The 17,730-nt window shown below is 30.2% G+C and overlaps 1 protein-coding gene across 3 annotated transcripts; it reads right to left on the minus strand.

Annotated features, from left to right (window-relative positions):
• Positions 1-2,209: 2,209 nt before the first annotated feature.
• On the minus strand, positions 2,210-16,570 carry LOC123299074 (protein draper). Of its 3 annotated transcripts, none has more exons than XM_044881269.1 (13): positions 16,377-16,570; positions 8,104-8,399; positions 7,443-7,689; positions 7,113-7,371; positions 6,837-7,048; positions 5,448-5,689; positions 5,175-5,336; positions 4,925-5,089; positions 4,018-4,554; positions 3,629-3,952; positions 3,383-3,526; positions 3,168-3,305; positions 2,216-2,588 (listed from the first exon to the last, which is right to left on the minus strand). In XM_044881269.1, exons 1-13 carry the CDS (start codon positions 16,490-16,492, stop codon positions 2,431-2,433), a joined length of 3,000 nt encoding a protein of 999 aa, XP_044737204.1. In that variant the 5' UTR covers positions 16,493-16,570; the 3' UTR covers positions 2,216-2,430. The 3 variants fall into 3 exon arrangements, with proteins under 3 accessions (XP_044737215.1, XP_044737204.1, XP_044737193.1); XM_044881258.1 differs by having other exon boundaries at positions 2,217-2,588; positions 3,383-3,550; positions 16,377-16,569; XM_044881280.1 differs by lacking the exons at positions 4,925-5,089; positions 5,175-5,336 and having other exon boundaries at positions 2,210-2,588; positions 3,383-3,550.
• Positions 16,571-17,730: the final 1,160 nt, after the last annotated feature.

Here is a 17,730-nt window from a genome sequence, read left to right on the forward strand (position 1 = left end):
ATTTATCCAACAAAAACGATGCATTCGAAACATACTGAGTTTGAAATACAGAGACTCTTGCAGAGAACATTTTAGTGCACTTAAAATGCTTACACTACCTAGTCTTTATGCTTATGAAGTGGGTTGTTTTGTAAAACGTCATTATCATCAATTTTCCCAGCAAGAGAGAAAGCATGACTAGGACACACGCTTCAAATCCAATCTAATAATACCCGAGACACGTGTTTCCTTGTTCTGTTTTAATGATTCGAAATATAATATTTCTTCCAAATATTAGTTTTTTGTCAAAACAGTAATTCTCCTTGTCTGGAAAAAAGTTAAAAGGATGGTCATGTTCGCACACTTCTCCCATGCTGCGGTTGTTAAAAATATCATTTTTAATTGCAATTATCTTATGTTATTCGTGGTAAATGTCTTCAAATTTTAACAGCGTGTGCACTAGCCTTATAATTTTTATATTAAAAATTTTGCAGATTTCTTAATATTTTGCTTGTGTGACTCAAGTACCTCACCTAAGTGGTTAGATCCAGAGTTTAAATTGTGCCTCACAGAGAGGTGAAATCGTTTCGAATCAGTACAGATTTTTCGATATCTATCCTCCACAGATTTGCAATGCCAATGCCTTCTTTTCCAAATGGATTTTGATTCACATGAGTAGTACTTATGGATTTGTTTTAAAATGCAACACAAAGAAAACTTTATCATGTATCCCAGTGAATGTTATCTCCTGTAATAAAACACTAGCATACAAACATCAATAAATTCCAGGAAAAAGAAACATCAACATTCTTAGAAAAAAAACACTTTTTATTTAAAAAAAAAAAGGAAATTAATTTTTCAGTACAATTATTAATATTATTCAAGTACATAAACTACTAATAATTTTATCACAGAAATGATAAAGATATCAAAATTAAAACATAAAGAAATATAATTTCATTTTTAAACTTAAAATACAGAATCTTTTTTAAACTTTCATACCATTTTTTCTAAAAAAAAACTATATATGAACTTCGTGCAAATCATAGTTCTATATTGACAGTCAGCTAGCATGGTGGCGTTAAGTTGAACTTGCATGACGTTAAAAATTTTACATTGTTTATATTGTATTGATGATATTTATATAGTATATAACAGGCCCGTGCGCAAGGGAAAGGTTTTAGGGAGTCAAAACTCCTCCCAATTGAGAATCTGTCCACATAAATTTAGAACTAACAATATAGTCGTGTGAATGCACCCATTTATGAAACACATTTCCACGAATGAAACAGATATCCATGCTTATTTTTACCTCGGTACATTCTTTGACTTTGTCTTTAAGTCGAGTACTTCAAACAGAAAATATGAATCTGGGCGAGGCTATCGAACTAGCTGATGCTGCGAAACATATTTTGATTGAAAGAAGGGGAATCAATCGTTGGAGAAGAGTTCAGGAAAATTTTCAAAACCATGAGCGATATCTGCAATGAATACAACATAGAACAAAAGTTTGAACCTCTCCCTTGGGAAAGAGCGTACGGGTCTGGTATATAAAGTTTAAGTGGATTTCGTGAAACATGGGATTGCAAATTTTTATTTTAAATTGTTAAATGTTTATATACAATTTTTATTCATTTGGTGATTAATATCATTAAATAAACAAATAACATTTTAGGAAGTTATGTACGTCGAAATGAATAAAATATAATCAACAAAAATTAAATTAATGATCGATATTTAACAATTAAATATGTACTATCGATGGATATGTTCCTAATTCCGATTCATTGCGATGGTTGCGCCACTTGTGACTTTGCACAAAGTCTGTAGTCTATACATAATATTTTTATATTACAAATAAATCAAATATTTTATTTTCGTACGTTATTACATTGCTAAATAAATAGTTTAAAAAAACATAAATCGATTTAGTTTAATTATTATATACAATTTTTTATATTAAAAATATTACCCCTACTTTCACGTATTTAAATTGTTATTTAATTGAGCTTTCATAATTCATATTCGTTTTAAATATTTCTCGATTATCACAATCAACTGTGAAAACTGAAAAGGAAATTCGAAATATAGAATGTTCGAGAGAAAATAATGCAAATTGATGACAGACAAAAAAGAAGTTTAAATGAATATCGACTATTTTTCTATTCATCTAATAATACGTCAAAAACGAAATGAAAAATTACTTTTATAATAATCTCTTATCATCAATAAACTTCTAAGGTAAATTAATGAATTAGCTAAATTTTATGCATTATATTCCGGAAAATCGTATTCGTATACCACATAAAAAGGAAAAATGAGACCAATGATGTAGAATTTATCATTTAAACACGTTAGGTTCGTTTATTCTTGTGGCATAAAAACAATGCATTAATTATGCAAATTTTGAACACATTAATATCATTTGAATGCTTTAGTTTGGTAAAACATTTAAACGTCCTCCGTATCGGGTTTAGTATTTTCAGGTTTATTTGCATACGTATTTTCAGGTTTCTTTAATTTGGCACCAAAACCATTAACCATTCGTTGATAATGTGGCTTCCAAGAACTGACAGGTCGTGTATAATCGAGATGATCGTATTGTAAATCTACAAAAAAAAAAAAAAAAAAAAAAAAAAAAAATTAATCATTAGTTAATTTCATGACGCGTATTTCTAAAAGAGCTTCCATCTTTTTTGTTGTAAGTGTCAAATTTGTATCGCTTTTCAAGAGGAGGTCGTAAAGTTAATTTTAATTTCGGTTGACACGAAACACATCCTCGACTAACATTTTGGGTGTAAAGCTTAATTTGTGTTCGTCAAGCCAAACCACAGAAAATTTGTTACCGTATGTTGAATGTATTGCTGCAAACTTTCGTTTACCCATTTAAAGACATTTGTTTTGACTTGAATTCCGATCGTGTAATTTTTCGAAATATAATATAAAATGGTCACTACGATCATTCGATTTTAACACCTTTAAATTTTTTCTTTTGGATCTACCTTCTTACTTAGGTAAGGCCAACTATAATGGGCCAGTAACGATTGAGCATCACTAGTTCCGTTTAGCTGAGGCGAGCGTTCAGTTAATTTACTGAACGTTTGCTAATAAATACATAGTAATATTTCGCAGAAAGAGAAAATTGTTTAAAATGAAAACTGGAAGCTCTTGATCTTTAAGATTCTGACCTATATCCTTGCTTAAATTGTCCTTAATTTCGTCATAAACATGATCAAGTTTATCATCGCCAATTGAATGGTAAACATTTGGATTTGTTAAATCAGCTCCACGATTTTTACTCAAATTCGTTCCATATCCAAAAGCACCTAGAATAACAAAAAGGATTTAAAGCAACTACAAACAAAACTTCTTGAATAATGAAATAAAATATATTTTAGTTTACCATCTTCTTCAGAACATCCAGCTGAAGCAAACATTTGGCGTTCTAAATTAATATTATTTTTGATTCCTAAATCATTTCGAATTGTATTATTTAGTAGAATTAATGCATCCTCATCACGACGTAAGCTTCCTTGATATTGATACACTGGATTATCAAAATGATGACGATCTAAAACATTTAGAAGATTTGTATTCTTTAACACAGATTTTTAACATTATATATTATGTATCAAAAACTCTATCATACCCGGTTGTGAAGATGGATCTGCTACATATTGAACAACTTGAATTTCAGTTTTTAAGTCTTTTACACGTCGTTTATAATATAGGACCAAAAGAATGATTATAGATACTAAAATAAGGGCTACGATAACTCCTGCAGTAATGCTTCCTGCATTTGATTGTTCGGTATCTCCATTTTTGGTTAGTGTCAACAACAATTGTTGATCGCAATCATCGCCAGCATAGCCTTGTCGACATACACAACCATCAGCTGGATGACATACAAAATTTTCATTCGGACATTCACAAGGTTTCATACAATGATCTCCGTAGTATCCTTCAGGGCAAACTGAAAAAAATCACATTGTTAGTTTTAAAATAAAAATATACCGGATTTAATCTACAAAAGCTTACTTTCATTACACTGGGTACCAATCCATCCGGGTGCACAATGACATTGTCCATCATGACGTCTGCAAGTACCTCCATTCAAGCATCGGCATTGTTGTTTACAATTTACACCATAAAAGCCATAATCACATGCTTTAGAACAAGTTTCACCAGTCCATCCAGGTAAACATTGACATTTTCCATCAACATAATGACACGTAGCACCATTTTTACAATCGCATTTCTTTAAACAATTCTGGCCGTAGCTTCCCAAAGGACATGGATGTTCGCATGTAATACCAATATAGCCTGATGGACATACATATTCGCCAGTAACAGGGTCGCAAGTACGGTTGCCTAAGTTTTCAGGACATTTTTGTCGGCAGCCAATTCCATAGAATCCACGATCACACGGTTTATCACAATGACTTCCTTGCCATCCTCTGTCACAAACACATTCACCTGTTTCTGGATCACAGGAACTGTTATTCACACAGTCACAATGTTTATCGCAAGCCTCACCATACATTCCGGAAGGACATCTTGTTTCACAGGTAATCCCTAAAAATGGTCATGTTTATTATGTACAAAATTTCTTCCGTTAATTAAATGTAGCAGAGTGTTTCATAAGTCTTGATAAGGAAAAAATCAAAGTCGCATTTGTTGGTACTTTCATTAGGATAAGATAACGTTGTACCACCATCGATGTAGCTGTACTACCCTCCAAGTAGCACAGACCTTGCACTACCCATTTAAAGACTCTCTCCGCTGGTTTGCATGCATACATTCATTTATTTACAACGACGAATTTTATTTTGAAAATCATAAATAAGAAAATCAATTTTTACAAAACTTATGGAACATTTAAGTAATTTGAAAAATCTAATCTAAGACTCAAAAATATTCTACGAACTGGTTACATCTAACATACCTTTCCATTCTGGTTTACAAATACAACGTCCCGTCACTGGATCACAACCAATGCTGTTTTCATCATTGCATTGGCAAACTTGGCTACAACCAATTCCAAAGAATCCAGACTCACAACGATGTTCACATGTAGGACCTTCATATCCTGGCCCACATGTACAAGAACCTACTCATGCGATAACAAAACAAAACAAATACTTATAAACATGCAAAAAAATAATATCATATCTTTATGATCTAAGAATACAAACCATTTTGTGGATTACAAGCACCGTTATTGAGGCAGTTACATTGCAAACTACATGAAGGACCATAGAATTTTTCATCGCATGGCCTGTCACATTGACGGCCTGCCCATCCAGCTGTGCAATTACATTGACCTGTCTCGGAGGAACATTCAGCACCGTTTTTACCTATTTTTTAAATAAAAATGAAACAACTACTAAAGAACAAGACTAAAAATAAAATAATAAATAAGCCAGGAACTCATGCAATGCCAAATAATGAGGGAAAAATGCACTTACAGTTACATTTCAATGCACAGTCTGCACCATAATATCCTTTCGGGCATATTTCTGTACAATTTGGTCCACGAAAACCTGGCGCACATATACAGGAACCATTGACTGGTGAACATTGAGCATTATTTTCACAGGGGCAACGAGTGTGACAACCTTTACCATATGTTAAAATTGGACATTGTCTAGAGCATGTAGCACCATCCCATCCAGCTTTGCAATCACATTGTCCAGTCCAAGGATGACAACTAAAATAATGAACAAGCCATTAATTTCAGAATACACTTCTTTTCAGATCAAGAGCGTTTACTTGATTCTTATTTTTAACACTTTTATTATTTACAACGATACACTCGGAGGATTCAATTTTTAACCTAGTTAAAGTAAACTTGTTAAATTATTGAACCTCGGTACAATGAATTGAATTACAATTTTTGAAATAAATTTTATGTTTCGAACGAAAATTCATTTGGCATTTTGCTAGTTGTTAAAACCGAAAGGGTGACAGAAATGGCTAAAGGTCTAAGAAATGTTCATTTTTCTTTCTTTTTTTTTAGAAAATATGGGCAATGAAAAATTCTTATCACTCGTATTGCGGTTAAAATTTTATTTACAGCCATATAGTTTGTGGATTTTCTCGACGATTATGTACTGCCGCTAGAAGATTTCCATAATCATAAATAGAGACGTTTTTATCAAATTTGAAGTCAAAAACTTAACTATCATCCAATAATCACCAAAGCTTCGCCAGATTACAACTCCGCGGTACTTTTTTAAGTAGACCAAGTATATATAATCAAATTGGTTTACTAATTTTGAGTTTAATATAATGTTGATGATATTAATTGGAAGATCTATTTAACTGATAAGTCCCCGGTCTGACACATAGATGGCGTCGCTAGTATTAAATGCATATTATTTTTATATAGTACCAACCTTCAAATGATTCGTGTCAAAATTTGACGTCTGTAAGTCAATTAGTTTGTGAGATAGAGCGTCTTTTGTGAAGCAACTTTTGTTATTGTGAAAAAAATGGAAAAAATGGAATTTCGTGTTTTGATAAAATACTGTTTTCTGAAGGGAAAAAATACAGAGTCCGGAAACTCATTATCAAGCCAAGTTTTTGCTTCCACTGTATTTTTTCCCTTCAGAAAACAGTATTTTATCAAAACACGAAATTCCATTTTTTCCATTTTTTTCACAATAACAAAAGTTGCTTCACAAAAGACGCTCTATCTCACAAACTAATTGACTTACAGACGTCAAATTTTGACACGAATCATTTGAAGGTTGGTACTATATAAAAATAATATGCATTTAATACTAGCGACGCCATCTATGTGTCAGACCGGGGACTTATCAGCCAACCTATTATATTAAAAATCATTTTCATACCTCTCTGTATTTTCTGGTTCACATTCACAAGTATGTTCACAGTTTGGACCCCAAATTTTTTCTGGGCATGCTCGTTCTGTACATTTTTCTCCCTTCCAACCAGGTTTACATGCACATGATCCATCGATATTGGAGCACTCAGCACCATTTTGGCAATCACAATGCGTTGAACAATTCATACCAAATGTACCATAAGGACAAATATCTAAGCACTAAATTTTGAAATTAGTTTTTCATACTATGAACATCGATACAATTAACGAATAAAATGCTTACCCTATCGCCAATGAATCCTGGTTGGCATTCGCATATGCCTGTGATATGATGACACGAAGCACCGTTATAACAATCACAATTTTGAGAACATTTTGGTCCCCAAAAGCCAAACGGACATCGATTACCGCAAACATCCCCGGTCCAACCAGATGTACAGAAGCATTTGCCTGTTTCTGGGTCACAGGTGCCCCCATTTTGACATCTACATTCTGATTTACATTCATCGCCATGTTTCCCTCTAGGACAATGGTCTTCGCATCTGAAATAAATAAAATTAATTAAAACTTAAAGCAATATTATTATTTCTTAAAGTATTATGTTAAGACTTACAAAGGCCCAGTCCAACCAGGTTGACAATGACATTCTCCAGATACGTGGTGGCATACTCCACCATTTTTACAACGACATGTCTCAGTACAATTTATTCCATAATGCATGGAATCACATTTTTCTTCACAAGTTTTTCCTTTCCATCCACGTAAACAGTGACATGCTCCGTTGTACGGATCACAAAAGGCGTCATTTTCACATTTACAACGCTTGTTACATGTTGGTCCCCATTTTCCATCCGGGCAAGCTATGGAAAGTTTTTGAAATAAATATTCAGTGATTGTAAAAAGATTCTGAAGATTGTTAAGAAACGAGAAACAATGATTAATATAATGCTTAAAGTTTTTTTTTTTTGTTCATGTAATTCTAAGGAGACTATTAATTCTTCTTAAAATTTTGGTTAAATAACATTTTTTAAAAGGGCAAGATTAGCTGTTGAAAATTTTGAACGGATCCACTGCGAGTATGTTTTGGCCCTCATGTTTCAATAGTCATTATTTCAGCTAGGGTTACTATAAAATTTGCGAGGGTAATCAAATTCATTTTTCGTTAATTTTAAATATAATTTTCCTACTGTATATTTTGAAAAATTACAGTATAATTTGAAAACTTCTTGCTTTTCCTTCTTAACAACCTTTAGTTTTTAGATTTTTAAACTTACTTATATTACAAGCTGGACCTCCATAGCCAGTCTCACATTTACATGTATCTGGTGCTACACATGTGCCATGTAAACAACTTTCCGAACAAACTGGGATACATTTATCACCAGCAGTATTCTCCGTATAACCTTTACAACACTCTTGCACGGGACGAGTTTTTGTTAAAACTTGATTACGATATACGGTCCGAAATTTGATTGTGTATTTGGAACATCTGGGTGGAACATTTAAACACCATGTATATTCACGTATTTGATATGGCTGGGTGTCCGACACTCGTACACTCACTTGATAGCTGAAAAAATATTAACATTTTTAAAATAAAATTGTTATATTTATTTAAAACTAAATTCAATTAAGAGGCCATAGAATCGCTAAAACAAATTCAATATAGTGAGGAATAGAAAAATTACTTCATTCTTTTAACGCGTAATTTGACAGTGGCGAAGCTAGCCTTGAAGGGGTCCCATACTGAAACTTTCTCGGGGTATTCCTATTAAACATAAAATTGAAAATCGGAAATATTAAAGCGAATAAAAAGGCCAACGTAAAAATACTAAAATACCTTAAATTTTTTAGTTTATTTCTCATTTGTTAGGTATGGATTTTTCTTTATAAATAAAACATCTTTGAAATAAAAGAAATGGAATATTAACTTTTTTTAAATGAGAATCTGGGTCCTAGTTTACTTACAAATGTGAGAGTCCCATATCATTGCAACCACTGTTATGGTGGTTGATACGCCCCTGAATTTAGGAGGTTATTAATTATGCAAGATTATGTATTTAGGGTATTTTAAAATATAAATGAAGAGGTCAGCTATAACTTCGAATTATAATTTGTTTCAGTTAATTAATTATTTATATTCTAATTTTTAATACAAAAACTAAAAAAATAATCGTATATACATTTCTTTAGTTTAATAACACTCTAAAAATTAATAATTCATACTTAACAATAGGGTCTTAACAGATTTTTATATTTCCAGAACCTATAATGATTTTGGTATTAAATATTTACAAATACGAACTTTTTAAGCTTTTAACGGAGGGATTATTTATGCCTCATTTTTGGGAATTTTATTCAAAAATAATAATTTATGATGCCTTAACTACAAATATTGTATCGGAAAGAAGACATAAATCCTCAGAGAGTGTTATCCTATCCTATGCTATCAATTATGATCAGAAGTCTTAGTAATGAACAATTTTCGTTAAAACCCATGCCTAAAGCCCTTAGCCAAAAGGTTGCTAAAATCAAAGCCAATAATTTTAATTTTCCATATATCCTCGATCTCACACGTCTTTATTTGAGGCATAACTAGTTAATAAAATTTCTGTACTATGTATACTGCATAATAAGAATGACAAAATCGATGGTAGCGAGATCTATGGACGAAATGAGTAATGAAGCAATTATATCATAAAAAGTATCCTTAATTAATTATTCAATTGTTCATATTTTATTTTATATGTAAAACACACAAAAATTATTTAAAAATCAATAACTCTTCTTGGCCAAATTATAAATGATGAAAATTTTAATTACAAATTAAACCTACGTATACTAAAATTTTTGTGGAATTAATTAAAAATAATATATTCGGTAAATAAATTAAGTATAAAGTCAAAAATAATTACAGGTAATAAAAAATATTATACAAAGCTTACATAATATTACAAAAAATTTTGAATACAATAATAATAAAATTAAAGCCAATATTATGCAAATATGTAAAGGCATAAAATTAATCCTAACTACATTATGCCGACAAATTAATTATTTACAAAGAGATAAAGTAATGAAGAATTTTGAAAATTCATTTGGTCATTTAAAATTAAATCCGAATTTTTGAATTAATCGCTGAAGGCGTGTATTTCGGAAATGAAATATCCTGGGTAACTAGAATGCCGTCTATTTCTTATAAAAAAGTCTCTATTTTCGGAAATACGACTTTTCAAATCAAACTTTCGGCCATATTGACCCATTTAAAATTTGGGGCAAGATTCACATGTGATTATAAAACTACAGTACGTTTGTCTATGTCTGCATTTTGTTTAATATTGATTATGTATTTCCTCAAAGAGTTATTGGTCCTGGAGTTGTTTTGTAACTTAAGAAATTGAAAAATTTTGAGATTTCTTATGAGATATTTGTGAGACAAAATGTGCCTGTTATGAATTTATTAGATACTTCTTTGCAGTATTTGGATAGATTTTATGAACGGCTTTTTAACGTGATTTCATCAATTTATTTAGTTGTAGCGTTGTAAATTTTGAAATTTAAAAATTAAAACTTTTAAGTAAATTTTGTAAGATTTCCTGGTAATGCATGTAAGTCTGGTAACGCTTGTAAAATGAACCCCGCATGGTGCCATTAGTAACTGCTATTCTCACTTGGTTTCCAAAATGTAAAGAGTAAAGCCCATTTATTTTTCTTAATTATTTTAACTGAAACATTCAGAGAGTGTAATGTATTCAAATCAAAAATATAATAACAAATTTAAATGGATAATTCCGTTCTATGCTGTTAAAAAAAATTAAAAATAAATATAATAATTCTAACAGACCCACATAACAAGTACATGTATACACACTATTTATTTTGAACGAATCAAAAGACAACATACAAACAAACACTTGTATATTTCATTCAATTTAAACGCAATTATTTTTTATTGAATAAATTTATATAAATTAATTTAATGTAAAACAGGAGCGTTTCTATAAAGCCCCTCAAAATAAACAATATATAGGAACATTAAGGGAACACTCATAAATACAACTCAAAATTTCGTCTTTTTAAATCCCTTTCCACTTTTGTCATACAATGTCAAATTTTATGCAGTTGGTACATTTGTAAATATAATTGCAAAACAAAATTAAAATTGGCGATAAACAGTTGGGCATAACGTTTCTTTAACCCTCTACCCCCACCTCTCCCTAGCCAAGTATTGTTATTCGAATTAAACGTGTTTCAACTTAATCGGCTTAGAATAATTAGAATTTTGAACCAAAGTTTTTTTTGGACAAAAAATCGAAAGATCATATATAAGCTTTATAACAAAACTATTTTTATTTTTTCATGATAATTTTAAAACTACAGGCAGTTTTAAAAGAACTTTTCAAAAGAGAAACGAAAACGCGTTTGTAAAACATCGTTGTGACGTAATAATGTTAATTGAATAGTATACACTGTATACAATTATTAATTACTTAACATTGTGATGTTACACGATCTTTTACGAAAATTTTTTTTGTCGGACGTTTTTGTTTCTCCATTACTTAAAATCTCCATTACTTTCAAATTCAGTTGCAACGTATCAAATTTGATACGAACAAACATTGCAAGCTAAGCTTATTAGCTTGGTGTATGTGTCTATGTAAGGGAATCTTTGAACGTGATTTTCACCTCCTTCAAAACGTCGGTTTGAATTGAAATTTCGCTAATTTATCAAAGACCGATGACAATGTAAAAATTTAAAAAGTGGAAAATATATAACAATTTGTCAGATTATACTGATCAGGATCTTCAGTATTAACGATTTACTTAAAATTCTTTGATGGTGGAAGCGCAGATAACAATTCTTGGTTCAGCTGGCTATAAAAGTTTGTTTTATAATTTTTTAAATTATTATAATATTATGATAATAATTTAAAAAATTAAAAAACAAACTTTTATAACCAGCTGAACTAAAAATAATAATAGTTAAAAAGGTAAAAGAACATGCTTTTGTAACTAGCTGAACTAAAAAGTAGAAAATAATTTCTGTAAGTTTGAAAAAAAAGTAGAGTGATTAAGAAAAAAATAATTTTATCGTAATAAAGCGTAGGTGCTTTTTAATATATTTTAAAATGGCTTTACTTTTTCCAATACCTGTCAATATGTATATAATAAATTAATAATTGAAATCTAGCACCTCACGCTTTTGTACGATAAAATGATTTTTATCTTAATAACTCAATTTTTTTTTTTTGGAACCTATACAAAATATTTTCTAGCTTTTTTTTTTTATTATTTTAAAACTATTATTTATTTATTGGAAACTTGAAAACTTATACAAGGGCTATGTTTACCCCAATAATTCTATGAAAATCGACTTTTTCGATGCTACCAAGAAACCAAAAATAGGGTCGTGTAGATTGAAACATCTTTATACGACGTACTATAGTTTGCGTCTCTGTAAGTGTTACACAGAGACTAAAAAGAATAAAAGAATAAAAAGATCTATTAGCCAAAAACGATTTTCAAAGATAATTCTTCTAATCCGATTAAAATGACACTTGGTATACGCTCTTGATTATAATATTTATGTCAATTAGTTACAAAATTATTCCCGTCTACATAATATTAGTATTTGTGATATTAAAATTCCATGTTATGTTTTTAAAATAACCTAAACACTGAAGTTGAATGCAGGTCCTAAGGGATTTAATGTATAATATAATAATTTTCTTCACGTACAGAAATAAATAAATACAATTCGGTTTTTTTAAGTATGTAGCTTTGAATTAAAAATAGTCCATAATCAGGAAGACGCGTGGTTTTCTTCCATTGTTTTATATCAATGTCAAGATATAAAAATGATAGAATAAAAATATATTCAAGCCAAAAATGAATTTCAAGTTCTCAATTTTTTTTAAAAAGTGTGCCAGATTTAAATGATCTTGAACCGAATGATCCTGTGGAACCTTATCAACACTAAAATCATCACAGAGACGACCATTCACACGATATTTTAACATCAGCAATCAATTATTAAACTGGTTTAATGATAAATGCATTAATGACAATTCTTTCAAGGCTATATCTTGAAAGTGTTTGTTATACAATTAACAACGTTGAGACGGCCAAACGCAAAATGATCGATACCTCCGGTTCAGATAAACCGTTAAAGATAACTAATATTAAGCGATGTATTTAGTTAAAATCTTCATTTTTAGTCATTTGATTTTTTTCTAGCCGTTGCGTCGTTTTCATTCAAAAGTGGAAAAACATCAATGAACTGTTGCAAAAGAATCTATTTACAATGAAGCCGTGGTTTTATAAATTTTTGTTGCCACAATCGTGTTTAGCGCTGTTTTCTTAAAGGTTTTTCTTAAAAATACTCAAAAAAATTGTATTATCAATTTTCTGACGTAAATCAATGATTTTGACTTTGCGCAAATCATCAGAAGATATATTTCAATTTACATGTAATTAAAAAAGAATCTCGAATACCCAATGCATGCGGTTGAAATGAAAAACTATATATTTGATAATAAATTATCATAAATTTTTATTATTAATTTCTTATATCATGTAACCTACGACAAAAACCTTGAATAATATAGGACATCCTACTTGTTAGCAGCACTTAAGAAGCTACGCAATTGTCCTACTATATAGTAATTGAATATAATTGTTAATTTTATTATTTTTAATAAACAATAAACATTTGAAATTATTACAAGAGAAAGGTTTAAGGATGTTCCCAACAAAGTGATGAAATTATTGAGTATACAGATAAAATTATTTGAGACTTCCGTTTTAAATTTTTAAGGTAGATTCCGTTAAAACTTGGGAAAATTAGACGAAAATAAAGAGTAAAAAAAATAAAGAGGTTTAAAAAAATTTACCTTCTTACCTTCTAATAAAGGACATTAATGAAAATTCATACGATTTAAAGAGGATTTTAAAAAAACAAGATTTTTGGGTCTATCTTGGAAACGTCCTTAAGCCCTTAGATGCTAAAGTATCGAGTATCGGATGCAATATTCTCTAGCAAGTTTTTGTTCAATAGAAAAGTTCAAAAGATTACTTGAATTCATTATTTTAAAGTGGTGATAGCACTATGTAAGTTTACTCGACTACCTTCGGTTTGGGACAAAATAAATCGTACACAAAGGTTTCTAGCAAGCACTGAAATTAAATGAACTGTCGCCAATACGCAGGAATAGGACTTCAAAGTGTTATTATTTTTAACTTAAAAATTTGTGAATACCTAGTATGGTAAAAAGTTACCGAACAACACCGAGCCAAAACACATTTCTATTCGAGCTACGAGCTTAAATTTGATAACTAACCGAATGGTTTGTCAAAAAGAAGATAAATAGATAATTAGTGTAAAATCTATTTGTCTGATATCCAATAAACCGCATGCTGTTTTCGTTTCTCTGAAATACTCTGAAAATTATAATTTTTGATGAGAAAAAGTAGGGATACGTCGTCATTTTATGGAATGTTGGATAGCATATTTTTATCTTCTGATAAAAAAAAAAACGTACATTCAACAATTTTAAGCTAGTGCCATTCAAAAATTGTGGGGTCAAATAAAAAGCAGGAGTTGCTCATTAGTATCATAGTTGTTGTCGAATTATCTAAGAAGTAGGTTTACAAATGATTTCTAACTAATTCTAAAACTAATTAAAAATGTTCGCTGGAATTGTAATATCAACAAACTTTTTTGTTATCAATCGCAACATTTGTCTAATAAGTATTTAATTGGAAAAAATTATTTATATAATAAATAAATAAATAATAATAACAATAATATCTAAAATTATGAAATGTCCTTGACTAAAAATAACTAACACTATACTGGCATTTAGCAACCATGCATTCGAGTGTACATATCATATAATTTTCTCTAATGTTGACAATTATCAAATGTGGAAATATTAATAATTTTATATAAATACTGCCATTATAATACACTACAAGATAACCTCCATAATTCAAAATTCGCAAAATTCGGCAACGTAAAAATCTCTTTAAATTAATAAAATGTACTTGTCCCTTTCCCCATACAGCCTGAAAGTTGGGTAAGGTTAAGTTTAAGTAGCTCTCGCAAGGATTCACTATTCGTTGAACCATTTGAAACTGTATAAAAACAGTTGAAAAGATATTGGGAAAATAAAATACCATTCTTGGCTTAAAATAGAACTGCAATAACAAGCTTATAAATAAACCACAGTAATTTATCACAATACTGTTCAAATGTATGAATGAACTGTCTAATATAAAATAATCAACTCTTTTAATGGTACAGTCATTCCATAGACCACTGCTGCTTTTTTAGATTTATCTTGCTAATAGTCGTGGTAGACAGGTAGGGGCGAGCCTCCAGCATAAATTTACCTCCAGGGAAGTTTCCTGTAAAATCAGTTATTCGCCAACAATGTGTGCGAGCTTATCGGCTAACTGGAAGAGTCTGCAAACGTGCAGACCGTCATCAAATTAGCAACGAGTAACATACACAAGAAGAGTAATTACGATTAGCTAATTCATACCGGTTATGACTACATGGTAGTTAAAATACATAATTATTAAATACAAAAACTGATCTAGGAAATTGGGGCAAAATGAGAAATATCCGTTCTCAGTTATTATCCTTGATAATACATATTTAAATAGGTTAAAGAATGTTCAACTTTGTCCATTTAGATACCTTACTTCAGACATACAACTTCATTTGATATTACTTGTAATATGGAAGTCGAAATATGATTAATTGAAATCTTAAAAGACCTCACAGATCTGCTCCCAAAGTTGGAAATGAAAAAATCAACAGGTCTCGGAAAATTCTATTTCGTAAGTTGAACAAGCAGCTCTAGCTATTTATTTCTCTCCACATAGGTTACTCGACAAGAGATGATTAAGCGCTCTTTACTCAAAATAAACAATTTCCACAACTTAAATCTATAATAAAGGTACCTTTCAATTTTAATTACGATTCATTACTGTTTCGTACAGACAGTAATAAGTTGGACAAAGATACAAGATATTTGTTATTCATTTTACTACATTAGCTTTTTACCAGACTGTCCGAAACAACACTCAATTGACCTATGTTGCTCATTTACGAACTCGACCTCACTTTTTACGTCTTGAGTGCGCTGTAACAATATCTTGATATCTTTTTTCGTTTTTGAGTTATCGTGTCCTCAGATGGACGGACGGACAACCGGAAATGACTAATTAGGTGATTTTATGAACACCTATACCAAAATTTTGTGCGTAGCATCAATATTTTTAAGCGTTACAAACTTGGGACTAAACTTAGTATTACCTTGCATATTACATATATGCAAGGTATAAAAAGTCTATTAGGTGGAACTATTTCAGCAGTTGTGAAGGAAATCACCTTTTCAAACTTTTAACATTTCCCTTGAGAGTTCACTTTTAAAACAATTACCAAAAAATAAATACAATTTTGTAATTCTTTTGTTTTCCTTACGCTTAAACTTTTCTAGGTTGAGGATTCGTAATGAAAATAAAAAATTTTACTTACGATTCTTGTTTTGTGCAAATATTTGGACCAGTTAAATTTCCACACAATATGCATTTTATATTTAATAAAAATAATACACTAGCAGTTAATAAAATATTAGTAGTCACTTGCCGCATTTTTAAGAATTCGCTTACGTTTATTTTAAACTTAACACACACAAAAATAAAAAAACTAACACTTTAAACATCCAAAAAAAAAAGAAGTTATACTTTCTCACTTTTTTTTTCTTATATTAATACTGATTTTATTTAAAAAAGAAATAAAAATTTCTGAACATATTTTAAATATATTCTATGGTTGGTACAATTTTGTTATAAGCTGCTATTTACATTTTGATTATTTTTTTTGTTTTTCTTCTGCTATGTTCTGCCCATTTTCTTTATTTTGTATAATCCTGTAACAAAGAAAAAAATAAAGTATAAGATAAGAGTATTATTACAGATAAAATTTATAAAAGTACAGTTCAATCACAGATTCAAACCGTCATTAATATTACTTTAGTTCAGATTCTAACTAACTACGATGGAACTCAAACATCTTCATCTGAATTTTTTTCTGAAAAATTGCTATTTTTATCAATAAAAGCATATGGAAATTTCACTATAGGGTTTTTCGATAATATTTTACCACGTAAATGGGACACATTTCATCCAAAAAGGACCATTTAAATCAGAGAAACCCATTTTCCAAAAAGATGTAACCACTTACATAGGTGAAATTGAATTACGTGATTTATATGCGCTCCCACCATTTAGTGAAATTTATTTTTTTTGGTGCGGAACCCCCAAAACAAGTTTGTAGTGGACAGTTGTAGTAAATCTAAACAATCACCTGATCCACTTGAACACACACACACAAAATTTCATCAAAATCGGCCCGTCCGTTTAGGAGCAGTGCAGTGGCTAACATGTACACACTCGAAATATATATAATAGATAATACATTTTTAAAAATTTTATATTACCGTTATGGTCTTAAAATTCAAGTCTGACCACCCATTCAAGTGGTAACATCTTTTTGGACAATATGTTTCTCTCATTTTTTAGATAAAATTAACGTGATAAAATCATATTGAACAGCCCTATATTATTGTGATGATTCCATATAGAAATTTCATTATTAGTAATAAAAATATTGCGCCCTCTTTCATAAGAAATTGTACGAACAAAAAGGAAATTCATACCAAAATTAAATACCAATTCAAAACTTGTTATTTTTCACATTAAAAAGGTTGGGCTAATTCTGAACACGAGTTGTGTATATAGTCTTATGGTATTTAGGCAAAAAGTGGTCACACAATACTCGAAGTATCGAAAACTAAACAAAACGGTCTTAATAAGAGACAAGCCACTTA

Source organism: Chrysoperla carnea, chromosome 1 (genome assembly GCF_905475395.1).
Source record: "Chrysoperla carnea chromosome 1, inChrCarn1.1, whole genome shotgun sequence".
Lineage (NCBI taxonomy): Eukaryota > Metazoa > Arthropoda > Insecta > Neuroptera > Chrysopidae > Chrysoperla > Chrysoperla carnea.